The 13,182-nt window shown below is 33.7% G+C and overlaps 2 protein-coding genes across 2 annotated transcripts; both read left to right on the top strand.

The window, feature by feature from the left end:
* Positions 1–221: 221 nt before the first annotated feature.
* Positions 222–3,724, top strand: LOC128671154 (uncharacterized). The gene is made up of 3 exons (XM_053747403.1): positions 222–626; positions 1,184–1,523; positions 2,156–3,724. Exons 1-3 carry the CDS (start codon positions 404–406, stop codon positions 2,307–2,309), a joined length of 717 nt encoding a protein of 238 aa, XP_053603378.1. The 5' UTR covers positions 222–403; the 3' UTR covers positions 2,310–3,724.
* Positions 3,725–4,958: 1,234 nt separating this feature from the next.
* On the top strand, positions 4,959–12,318 carry LOC128671152 (2-acylglycerol O-acyltransferase 1-like). The gene is made up of 5 exons (XM_053747401.2): positions 4,959–5,176; positions 9,006–9,233; positions 10,356–10,799; positions 11,589–11,788; positions 12,141–12,318. Exons 1-5 carry the CDS (start codon positions 5,133–5,135, stop codon positions 12,296–12,298), a joined length of 1,074 nt encoding a protein of 357 aa, XP_053603376.1. The 5' UTR covers positions 4,959–5,132; the 3' UTR covers positions 12,299–12,318.
* The last annotated feature ends 864 nt before the right edge of the window (positions 12,319–13,182 follow it).

The following is a 13,182-nucleotide window of genomic DNA, read 5'->3' as shown; positions in this document are numbered from 1 at the left end:
ACTTTAACATAAAATTACTTCTATATCTTGTTCGCCAACTTTTATGTTGACTTTCATGATGATGATAATGTGTCTGACCGATTTCGGCCATGGAGACCACTTCTTCTCCAAGCTGTAGGTATGTGTAGCAAATTTAGGTTAAAATTAAAAACCGAGTACTTTAAATTCATCCGTCCATTTACTCACTTTATCTTGTAAGAGAAATTAGATCAAATTAATGGCAACATTTTTGAATTAACGGTCGGTAGTCATGGATACAAAAAGTCAGAAACAAAAAACATTGTGGCTCCAGATTTTGAAAGTTATTTTAAAATCATATTTCTGTAATTTACAAAATTCAACATAATTATTAATAATTGATAACTGATATAACAAGAGCTTGTATATTGCATCTAATCTTATTATGGATTGTATCACGAGTACGGAGGATTTGGGCGTAGAAATGGTGAAAACATCTCAGGAGAACATTCTTTTGGGAATTATCAAGGAACTGTGTTGCGAAAACGGCAAGCTCTCAGATAATTTGAAAGGAAAAGTAAACAGAATCATAGCAGACTGTGATCTTACACATTACTCCAGTTTACACAAGTTGAGTACAGCTGACGAAAGTACTGGGATGTTACTTGGTATGTACCAACTGTCAAGTAGGTATTTATTGTAACTATAAGCCGCTGCCCAGGGGCGTGTTTCCACAAAACTGTAAATCAGCAAAAAGGTCTTGTATTGTTGTTTCTGTATTGAATAAATATGATACTAGTGGCCCATTCTGTTCGGTTAAAGCCATCACAAAATATAAACCTAAACCTTAGTATATAGTTGATAAAAACAGCAAGAAAATCCATTCAGTTGTTTTTGAATTTATTGTGAACAAACAGACAGATGAGGCAGAGAACTTTGTAAACTCTTTATTGCAGAAAGAAAATATAGTTTTATTTATATATATATATTCATACAGAGAAAGCAGTACAATAAAGAAAAAGATGCATACAAAATCGGAAATTATGCCAGAAAGTGATTTCTTCCAGTCAACCAAGTATTTGAAAGGAAATAATTTAATCCACAAAGTAAGGTTGTAAGTTGGTTGTAATGACGTATCTTTATTGGGTTCCAAAATAAAAATGTTTCGAAGGTATTATTGTTTTATAATATGTGAGGATTTAGAAGTGTTTTGTTACAATTTCAGGATTCATGCACCAAACCTCTGCAGAGCTTACTTTTGAAGAACAGGCCGAATTAAATCAAGCAATCATCCAAAAAATACAACACAAAATACCCGCATTGACCTCTGAATTAGAGCGTCTAAAGCAGACCTCCACTTTGAATAAGAAATCTCATAAAGACCAAATTAAAGAATTGCAGAACAACCTGGATGATAAGCTAGGTACTTTGCAGGACCAAGAGGCTGAGAAGGTGGAGCTGATGATGGAATGGCTCACTCATAGGCTTCAGGAGGTCAACAAGTTTAGTGACAATTCTACTGAGTTGCTCACATTAAAAACTAAGATTTTGGACATGAAATCAAAGTAAGTTTTTGGAATAAATAAATAGAGACAAATCACACAGGAATTTGGTACTCTTGCTCGCTGGACCAATATGGATTAAATTGGAACAGACATAGTTATGATATGGTCAAACATAGGCTAGTGCTGTGGACAACAGCTAGAATTTTATAAAATACTAGCTGTGCCCTGAGTCTTCGCTCCTATGAAAATTTCGGGATAAGTATGTGTTATTCCAGGTTATTTTCTACCCAAGTACCAAATTTCTTTAAAATCTTTACTTCCCTTGACAATTTGCCACATTTAGGCCTCTTGTCTGGGCCATTTCCTTCTTAACAATCGACCCAGTAGATAATGAAGAACGTGAAGAGGTAACAAACAAACTTACTTTCACATTTATAATATTAGTTGGGATAATATTATTAGTATACACATGAACATCCAACAACATAATCATTTTAAATTCATACCTATTTTTAGAGGTTAATATTGATAATTTGGTACCTAATCTATGGTTAATCCTTCCAAGATCTTGATCATACCCAAATATCTCACACAAAACTGAACTAATCACGAGAGTGATTAAAATGTGATCTACATTATACTATTTATTTTTCCTTATATTATATTCTTATTTTTTAACTTAACATTTCCAGAATCCTGCATCTCCAAATCCTGCAGAATGTCTTCACAGAGACCAACCAGTCCATCAAGGCATACAGTGAGATCCACAAAGATATAAAAGACAGCATTAAGGAAACTGAACAGAGAATCAAAAGTTTCCATGATATAATTGCTAGTGATAAGTAGTATTTAATATAGCAATGTAATTATTATTTCCTGATTGGGGATGCCAGCGTCTCATTTTGGGACCATTTCAGCCCCAATAGTAATATAATAGGTACTATAGTTATTATTTGATATATACATAATGGATCTAAGACCTGTCTCTCTCGCTTTAATCCTCACGTCTTCCTAGTTACATTTGGTGCTGTACCAGGGTTCGTGTAAAAAAAATCAACTATAAAATTTTGAAGATTTGGCTTTTACAACCGCTGCTTGCCTTACGTCAACCCTCTTTGCGGATGCTATTGTTTCCTGCCAGCTGTTAAGATGTGTATGTTGTTCAGTCGCCTCGTATGACATCCACGGGGGAATATGGAGCGGCCCTATTCTAGGGTGGGACTACACGCCACAATCTAGGACCTGTCTATGGAGTGTAATATTTTGACATTTTAGCAACTTAATTAGGGACCAAAATAGATGTCACTTTGTCTAATGTTTAGGTAGGTAGGGAGCTAGCTAGTTGAAGAATTTTGGCAATGAGGCTATCAGAAATAAGATGTAAAAAGAGGTTCATTTCTTCTACTATTCTTAAAAAAATAAAGGAGAAAATCTTTTCTGGAAACTTTGCCCTCACAGATAATATTTATATATTAGTAAAAATGGTGTAACAATTTCTGATAAAAATGGGATAAAAAAGGCCTAGGTAATTTATTTATATTTTTTATTTACATATATTCATATAACATATACATTCTTACATGTTTTGTACAGTAACCAGCATATCTGCTCAAAATCATAGCGAATTCGCCCGTTATTCTTTTGCATAATAACTAGACATGTGGTTGACCCTTTTAGTTATAATATACCTATGTTTTACCGAAAAGTACGATGAATAACAAAAACTAAAGGAAACCATTTTTCTATGTGTTCCTTTTATTCAGGTAGGTAGTTATATTAGCTATTTTAAACTTAAAATTAACTTATGTTCGTTTTTGTGTGCCAAATAAAAAAGGTGATTGTTGTACTTTAGAGTAAATTATAATCTTAATACAATTAGCGTCATCTAGTGATTCGAGAGCGCAAACTTTTTATTTACCTTGCTAGTCTGTGGATCTTGTTTTGACAGTTCCGTTCCCGGGTGTAAGTCCTGTTTTTTTTTATCTTGAAAATTGTTATCAGTTAAGTACTGTAGTTAAAAATAAAGAAAACTAGTTTCTCAGAAGTATAATTTCTTTTATTTCAACAGTGATTTAATTTGTATTTAAGTTTGTTTGATTTTCTAATGTCATGTCATTAATTATTATTGTTGCTTGCTTTTATAAATGTGGTTTCCTCCTTTTTATAAAATGGTATATATTAGTTGATGGGATGTTATATTTTCAGGATTATTAGAAATGTTTTTGTTTGTGATCCAACAAGAAAATTATTTATTTATGAAAGTAGTTTTTTTTTCAATTTTATTCAGTAATTAGCAAGTAATATAGTCCATTCAACAAATAGCAAAATATGGGGTGTGTGCGCGAGGGTGGTACCTGAAAATGATGAGTTAAATTGACGAATAAGGGACACTGGAGCATTAAAGAAAATGACAAATCAAAAAAATGACTAGTTATACTTAGAAATTCCTTCATAAACTTGTTTAGGGTACCACTGTCACATTGTACACATTTTCCACGTCTAAACCCAGAACTTCTATAAGGGTATATTTCTAACTAATGAAGGTTAGCTATTAGACACTTAGGACTCAAATTGTTATATGTCTATAAAGACAAGTCACAGTGACACGCTACATGTTCAATATAACTTCTCTACCTGTGTACTACAATAAATATATTTGATTTTATTTATAGTTTATCAATATAAATTTGATTATGATGCAACCCAAAGCATCTTTTATAAGGAGCGCTCGCGCACTCAACTCCTTTACTTGCTGGACTATAAACCACCAACCCCAAGTCTGTTTAATGTATGTATTTAATTTAACATTTTAATTATACTTCTATACCTAAATCAGCCCGATAAGGTATTTGGCGTAAAGGTGCCCAAAATGCTGACTGCATGACGCTTGAAGTTGAATCGCAATAGCGAATTGTCAAATCAGAAAGTCTTAATTCAATGTCAATTTAATCAAACTTTATTTACTTTTAATTAATCTCTTTGTTGACCTACAAACATACTATTATTAACGCAAACATGACTCCGTTGATCCATATCGGTCACAGACAGATAGTAAATATATACTGTAAAAGTGGATCAAAATAAATGTATTTATATCAGGTCTCTATAACATAATATATACATTAATTTCATTTGAAATAATTTGATTTCAATAAAAATAAATTTCTATCGCTATGACAGTTAAAAAAAGGCTTTGTACCTCGTAACGGTAAGCGTGATATATTACTTACCGAAAAGCTGCAAACTTTTAAAATTATTATACTGAATAATAGTAAAATAGGAGTGTAAAACGCGCTAAGTATAGTATTAGATATCAAAATGACCTTTAATAGTGTAATTACGTAATTAAAGACGTATTTTCATTTTGTAATTTTCTCCATAAAATTAACATACAATAATACGAGTAAATCGGATATAACGAATAAACCCTGTTACATCCACATGCTTTTCATATGTCATCTAGAAACGCAGGGGACGTAGAAAAAAAATATGTTTTAAAAATAGTCTGCATACGGCCAAACGTAGATAGCTTTATTAGTTGAATCTTGCTATACTGTGGCAAGTCATTATCACCGTGAATCATTGGAATCATGTCCAAACCAATGTCGAATCTAGTTTACATCTGTACTTCATGAGGGTAGGTCGTGTGACCTGCTGGACCTATCAGTGATGGTGATCTCTAAGGTTTTCGAAAACCTCGTTTCAATTTTCAAGTAAGTACTATTTTGATTGTCAGTAATGTCGTCTCTTATCAGTTTAAACATCGTCCGGTTAAGTAAATATTGACATTAAGTATAAATTGTTTTTATGAATGTGATTGTTATAGTGGCTAATGTTTTTTTTAATAACTAGTTTTTAAAGACTGTTCAGTACTTATTAACAACGGTCAGACTTTGTTTTATTATACTTATTATTGTTAAGAAAACATACATGCATCATATGGAAGTTTCTATTGATAAATCAAATCAAATATACTTAATAGGTATTTACTGTAGTACACAGATATCCTTAGAAGTTGTATTGATATGTGTTGATATATGATTTGTCTTTTATTACCCAATAGTTTTAAGTGGATTATATCACCATAAGACACATAACAAAAAGGAAATTAATCACTACACTATCCTAAATAAATTCGTCGTCAAAAATAATAATAATAAATAATTAATTTCATTTACTTACATCCTATTCAAATTGTCATTTGAAAAATAATTAATATTATGATAACATTTCTGTGTCAAAAGTGATTTTAATTTATAAGTAGGTACTTACCTAACGAACAGGATAAATATTATAGATAAATTTAATATTGTTAAATATAATGTAACCAATATGTTTTGATATTAGAACTCTAAAACTAACATAGTCACGTATTATATGTATATTAATTTATGTAGGTATCTCTATCTGATTTATTTCGATAAATATTATCGTTATAAAAAGTTCATACTTAACCAGGTTACTGGGGTATTATGTAATCTGTGACCAGGTGAAGAACTTTGGTGAAGCACGGGTCCGGACTCTTAAATAACTATTAATTTTTGTCCTTCCAATAAAATGAAGACTATTTTAAAAGCATGTGCAAACCGCGCCATTGCATCTATTGCGGCATATAAACATATAGGTACCTACTTCTGTATCATAAAGAAATCATACCAACTCGGATATAGATAAGCGCACTGTATCATGTAAATACTTAATCACTAAAATACCTACCAAGTACATAAATATATACTAATGTATAATTGAACAAGCGACCCGGCTTCGCTCCGGTAAAACAGTAATAAAAAAGGCTATGTCGCTCTTGAAGGTTTTATCAGTCTGTGCCAAATTTCATCAAATCTGACTGGTACTTTTTGAGATTATTCATTACACAAACAAAAATACAAATCTTTTCTGTTTATATAATACTAACTGTGCCCCTGGGGCTTCGCTCACGTGGCAATTTCGGCATAAAAAGTACCCTATGTGTTATTCCAGGTTATTTTCTACAAGTGTACCAAATTTCATAAGAATCGGTTTAGTAGATTATGCGTGAAGAGGTAATAAACAACCAAGCTTACTTTCGCATTTATATTATTTTCGCAATAATATTAGTTGGGATTAGTAACTTACACATTTTATTGCTCAATCTTGGTTTCATTTCAACTTTTTTACATCATAATTTCAAAATACTGGCCACTAACATAAAAACGGATCCACATGACAGCTAGAAATTCCCTAGCCGTGTCCAAATCAAAATCAAAGAATTTATTCAGAAATTAGGCCTTCAAAGGCATTTTTTCACGTCATATTCTAAATTAAATTATATTTACCAAAGCTACAAACTACTAGAATTTCGGAACGTCCACTGCTGACTGCTGCTCCAAATAAAGAAGGGTCACATGTCCGCATCATTCAAATATTTGCTTTGGACCTGCTGTACTTACCTAGTTGTTACATACGTGATAGTGTATTTAGTCCAAGTGTCGTATAGTGTATGACTTTTGGGGACCGATGATGTGTTTATTTGCAATAACGATCATGCTATGATATACATAATCTTTAGAACTACGCAACGGATTTTGATGACCTATACAATAAATACCTACATTTTGTCATTCATTACAGAAAATTCGTTTCAAAAAATTACAGTCGGAACGCGATGATTGATCGAACGCTTTTGATAGTGAATCCAAACTTTTAAAGCATATAAATAAACTTAAAAAAATGAAAATTGATGAATGGATATATAATTGAATTAGGATGAAATTTCTATTGCCTGAGAATTAACTCGCGTTGCAATGCATTATAATAATATATTTATTTGCCGATAAGGGGCTATTTCAGTGTTTGCATGACAGCAACAGATATTACTTATATATGGAAATTGCTTGCTTGATATTGCTTGTCTCATCCTAGCTTGTTCCCATTGCTTTCGGCTGCGACACTTGAAATCCATATGGGTCCGAAAAAGAACATGCTATTGTATCTTTGCATTTATTATTATTTATTATATTTTACAGACAATTATCATATATTTATCTATATTAATATGTAAATATGTATTCTATTATTATTGTACAATGGAAATGTTGGATGATGTTTAAAACTGGACAAAGTATATCAAAGTTCAGTTTTTTTATTGTAACTCGATGAGCACGAGTGAATCATGATTCCAAGTCACAGAATACTTCATAAGTCATAACAATATAGGTACTGTTTCAAGTAATTTAAAAATGCTAACAATGGATAGTCCCTACGGAAGAACTCCCGCGATAATTAACTGAACAGGGACTCGATTCTCATGCAATCGAAGTCCATTTCACCCATTTTCTTCAATGTTTTTCAGAAGGTTTAACACGGTCTCTTGACTTACGAAAAATCACAATTGAAAGAGTTTAATTCAATGGATCAGTCGATCGATTTTTCCCATTGTAAATTTGCTTAAAACCTTCAAAAAAAACTTCGATTGCGTGAGAATCAGGGCCCCAGATCAGCCACGTGGTTGGTGTCAGCGCCGCCTCCAGGAACTTCTGGCTCCACATTATCGTCGAACACGGACATGCCGCTGTCGCGAATGCATGAACTTTGCTTAGTTTGTATGAGTTATTTTATTTCTCGCAATGAAAAACCAGCAATGTATGCCGAATCCGCCAAGTTCGGCGAACTGGTCCGCTATAAACCCCTTCCCAACCAACCCCAATTTGATTGCCGATTGAATTGGATATAATCTGATCGTCCGTCCACTCATACACAACTATATCGCCAATTTCAGTATTTGACTGAGCAATCCCAAATCGGGCGATACCGACCACAAAATTACCTTGAATTTCATATTCCGTCCACACGACCCAATTTGATTGTCAGTCTAATCAAATTGGGTCGTGTGAAAGGGGTGTATAGTGTGGAGCCGGCATTACATTAATTAGGGCTACATACATAATAATCAAATTCACCTTAGGTACATGTGTGTTGTGTAATGATCCATATTTCTAAATATTGAAGTGATAACCGATAAACTGAGATAACGTGTTGATAAGTGTGATACAGACATACCAAAAACGAGTTACATTCTTTACATATCTTCGTTATTATATTATTTTTAGAATTTACCTGAAAATACAAAAAAATGGCCTCAAAGTCACCTTGTGCATTTTTTATAATTCAGAAATCATGAGTACTTAATTATTTACTTAGTATGTTTTTAAACGTTTGCGCTTTGAACACATCCTTACATAATTATAAAACAAAATCCTCTGCCGCGTCTGACTGTCTGTTTGCGATAAACTCAAAAACGACTGCACGGATTTTCATGCGATTTTCATCAATAGATATTGATTCGTGAGGAAAGTTGCTTGAGAAAGGTTTATTTTATTATATTTTTAACCAAGCGATTCTCGTCGAGCCCAAAAAATCGAATAGTTAAAAATAAATTATTTGTCATATAATAATAATTCATGTATATTTTTCACTCACTCACTTATATAAATAAATAAAGACGTACTTATTACCTAAGCTTTTGTGTACAATTTTCATGTCTTCAAATTTTCTACTTTTCAGAAGAATATCCGATATCGTAGGCGTACAATGGGCTCCCACAGACATACCCATGAACAGAAGACTGCAGACCCTGGCGGCGACCGGTTGGATCTGTCTGGTACTGTTTGGAGAAGCTTTCTGCATCTATGTGCTGATCGCTCTGGTGTACTCTAGTTATTGGTGGCTAGCGATAGTCTACTGTGTTTGGATGATGAACGATATTGATATATCCAACAAAGGAGGTCGAAGGTAAGACGATTAAAAACTTTATCGTATTAGTAATAAAGGCGAAAATAGAGAAGCCGATGGCCGCCTTTAGTATGGAATAACTCTCACTTATATTTACCATTCTTGTATGTATGTACTTACATGTACAAACACAGATTTTGCAATAAATGTTTTTGAATTTAACTTTGACATTGAGAAGGCTAAAAGTTACTGCATTGAAGACCTTATTGTCATAGTTATAGGTGGTTGGATCTGCCTGGTGCTATTTGAAGAGGCTCTCTGCATCTATATGCTGATACTGTTAAAAAAGTAATCGGTGAAATAAAACATCGGCATTGCAACAACAGAGATTAACCAAGATTATTATATTTTGTTGAGAGTGAAAAACATATTTACTATTCAGCATAGACGGAAGAGCGAAAAGTCAAGATGACATTTTTTATTTTTATTTTAGATTGCGACCATATAGTTAGTCAATCTCGCTAAATCATATCTTTCGAAGAAATGTAATACCTGCACAGAATGTCTAACCTAGAATAGCACATTGGTACTTTTTATCCTACAATTCCCACACGAAACCCCGGGGCGCAGGTAGTATTAATAAAATATTTTAATTGTATCGTAAGGAGAACTAGACAGAATTTTATCTCCAAAATTACGTCATCTGTCCCCAACAAAGACCTAGAATAGATCTGGCATTACAGAATAGCGGTCAAGTTGATCCCGGTCAAGGAAAACACTGTGATTAACTTACACTTCATTTTCAAATAGGTACAGTTGTTGTGTAAAATAGAAATAAGTACCTACTTACTGATAGCAAACCAATCCATTAACATTTTTGCAATTTGAAATACATAATGAACTGTTATTGTGTTTTCTTAAAAGTTACCTATATGTAGACAATAAGTATCAAGCCATACTTATATTATTCGGCTTGATAGTAATGTAGGTACAAGATCAATATTTTGTATGTATGCCTATTTTACATTGATTTATTATACCTATAATGGAAGCTATAAAAAAGTGTCTGTGACATACGGCTACGGAACCCTAAAAATATGTAATATTAGCATGACAAGCAATGACCTTCATTTAATTTTCGAGACCGCTTCAATAAATTAATTTACCATTTTGCAATTCCAGGAGCGAGTGGGTGCGCAATTGGTCGTGGTGGAGCTACTATCGAGACTACTTCCCAATAAAACTGGTCAAAACGGTGGATCTAGATCCTTCTAGGAACTATCTATTTGCCGTCTTCCCTCACGGTGTCATAAGTTGTGGTGCGTTCGGCGCCTTTGCTACCAACGCTTTAGGGTTCAGTAAAATATTTCCAGGCATGACCAGTAGTTTAATAACCCTTAGAGGTCATTTCCTGGTACCGTTTTTTAGGGATTTAGTACTAGCTTTAGGCGGAACAGCGTCGTCTGAAGAGAGTATACTGTACAATCTTGATTGTAAACGCAATAAGGGCAATTGTTCCGTTCTTATTGTTGGAGGGGCAGCTGAAGCGTTGGATTCTCATCCTGGGGAGTACAAAGTGATTCTGAACAGGAGGAAAGGATTCGTACGAGTCGCTATGAAGTCAGGGTACGTAATTGAAATATGTATTTAACTTATTCCATAAAGGTAATCCCATTTTATTTCAACTATTCCTAATACAGTAAGAACCCTACTTTAATGCATGAAGAAATAACGTATAAAATTTTAGCAAAATTTGACTAAACAACGACCTCGACCTCGGTGGCGCAGTGGTAAAGTGCTTTCCCCTGAACGGAGAGGTCCCTGGTTCGAGCCCCGGTCGGGTCGGGATGGAAAATGACACGGTTGGATGTTTATTTATTTATGTATTTGTTATAAAATATAGTATCGTTGAGTTAGTATCCCAGAACACAAGTCTCGAACTTACTTTGGGGCAAGCTCTATCTGTGTGATTTGTTCTGATATATTTATTTATATATACTAGCAACCCGTCCTGGCTTAGCTCGGGTAAAAACACAATAAATTATACACCTGAACCTTTCTCAGGAATAACACTATCTAGTGGTGAAAATCGTGAAAATCCGTTCTATAGTTTTTGAGTTAGTGTTTTGAGCGAACGAACAGGCGCGGCAGGTGACTTTGTTTTAAAATATGTGAGGATAAGGATCAGCTGTACATCTTGTAAATTACCATACGGTAAATTACAAGATGTACTATAATGTAATAAGTCCTTATATCTACGTATTTAACTAAGATTATTAGCTATGCAAATCTTGATACAATATTAAATTAGTCATAATAATAATGCTCATGTCAAAAAACTAGAAAACAATGTAATTCCTGATATTTATTTTGAAGACTACAAATTGATTTTCATTGACATTACCCCAATTCCAGTGCCCCACTCGTGCCAGTGGTATCGTTTGGGGAGACCGATGTCTTCAGGCCGTTCAACAATCCAGAAGACGGCATCCTCAGGAAGATACAGGAGAAAATCCGCCAGTGGACCGGCATCTCCCCCATGTTCCCTATAGGACGGGGCATGTTCCAGTATACGTTCGGAGTGATCCCGTTAAGAGCTCCAGTTACTACTGTTGGTAAGTATTGGACTTTGTCGCGCGTGGTTCCGCCTTGGAATAAGCCTCCATAGATGTCCTATAAGACGACAAAGAGACACATAGCATTCATAGCATAGTTAGGTAATAATATAACAGGATTGAAGCCCGGCAGGCGGCTTTTTTACCTTCACACCCGAATTTTCAAAGTTTTATCGCTGACCCACGGTTTCGCAGCGTCACAGCCCCGAACGAAATCGTGAACATGCGGAGGTGAGAGGGAGAAATAATAAGTACTAGACTTTGGATATAAAATTTAATATGCACTTAATCCTATTTTAGCTTGGCAGCCTTACGTGCAGCTTACAAAATTGATTTTAATTAAAATTTTCAGTTGGCGCTCCCATGGAAGTGCAGAAGAATCTAGACCCTACCCCCGAGGAAATAGAGGCCGTTCACGCTGAATTTAAGAAGCGATTGATAGATCTCTTTGAAACAGAGAAATCCAAGTATTTACCAAACCAACAGAATGTTCATCTGACCATCACATAAGTCGTATATTATTATTATAGTATTTTATAATTTCAGGTCCAAAAGTTGCCTTTTTAATACAATCTGTGAGGTATGTTGTATAGTACATAATTTAAGGTCAAATTGTAAGTCACAATATTTCTTATAAATAGATTTAACTAAAGCTTTTTCATGATATTATGTAATGTGGTACATTTAGAAATGTAATTTTTCAAATAAATTTAATTTATAAGTGTAAATAAAACCAAAAGCATTCAGAATATAGGACATCAATCCCCTATCTTATCTATAATGATAATTATTTATATTTACCTCGTCAGAATTGTGTCGTAGAGACATTTTTTTTTTGTCGAGAATCTTAATTGTTACAATCGATTCGTATAAACTCGTTCCATTCGTTTCTAAATAATCCAATGCCCTCTGCTACAATCACCATAAGATTTATTTATGAAGATAAATAAATCTACATTATTATCTACAGTTATTTGTAAAAAATAGACTGATTGTTGTTTTAGATATTTTAATTTTGATAATGGTAGTTTACAATTAATGAGTAAATGTTTTTTTTACGTTTTATTGTGTATTTTTATTTATAGACATAAATAAATAAATAAATATGTTAGGACAAATTAGTAAAGTAAGTCCCAAAGTAAGTTCTGGACTTGTGTTTTGCGAAACTAACTCAACGATACTATATTTTATAACATAACTATACATATATAGATAAACATCCAAGACCCGGGCCAATCAGAAAAAGACCATGTTCCATCATGACCCGACCGGGGATCGAACCCGGGACCTCTCGGTTCAGAGGCAAGCGTCTGTAAACCTGTTATCTCCATAACCCATCCATAAATTTTATCTGATAGATACATACATGTCATCGTGCAAGTTTCCCAAGAGGT

Source organism: Plodia interpunctella, chromosome 7 (genome assembly GCF_027563975.2).
Source record: "Plodia interpunctella isolate USDA-ARS_2022_Savannah chromosome 7, ilPloInte3.2, whole genome shotgun sequence".
NCBI lineage: Eukaryota > Metazoa > Arthropoda > Insecta > Lepidoptera > Pyralidae > Plodia > Plodia interpunctella.
The sequence above is the reverse complement of the archived record's forward strand: the minus strand, read 5'-3'. Positions and strand labels throughout refer to the sequence as shown.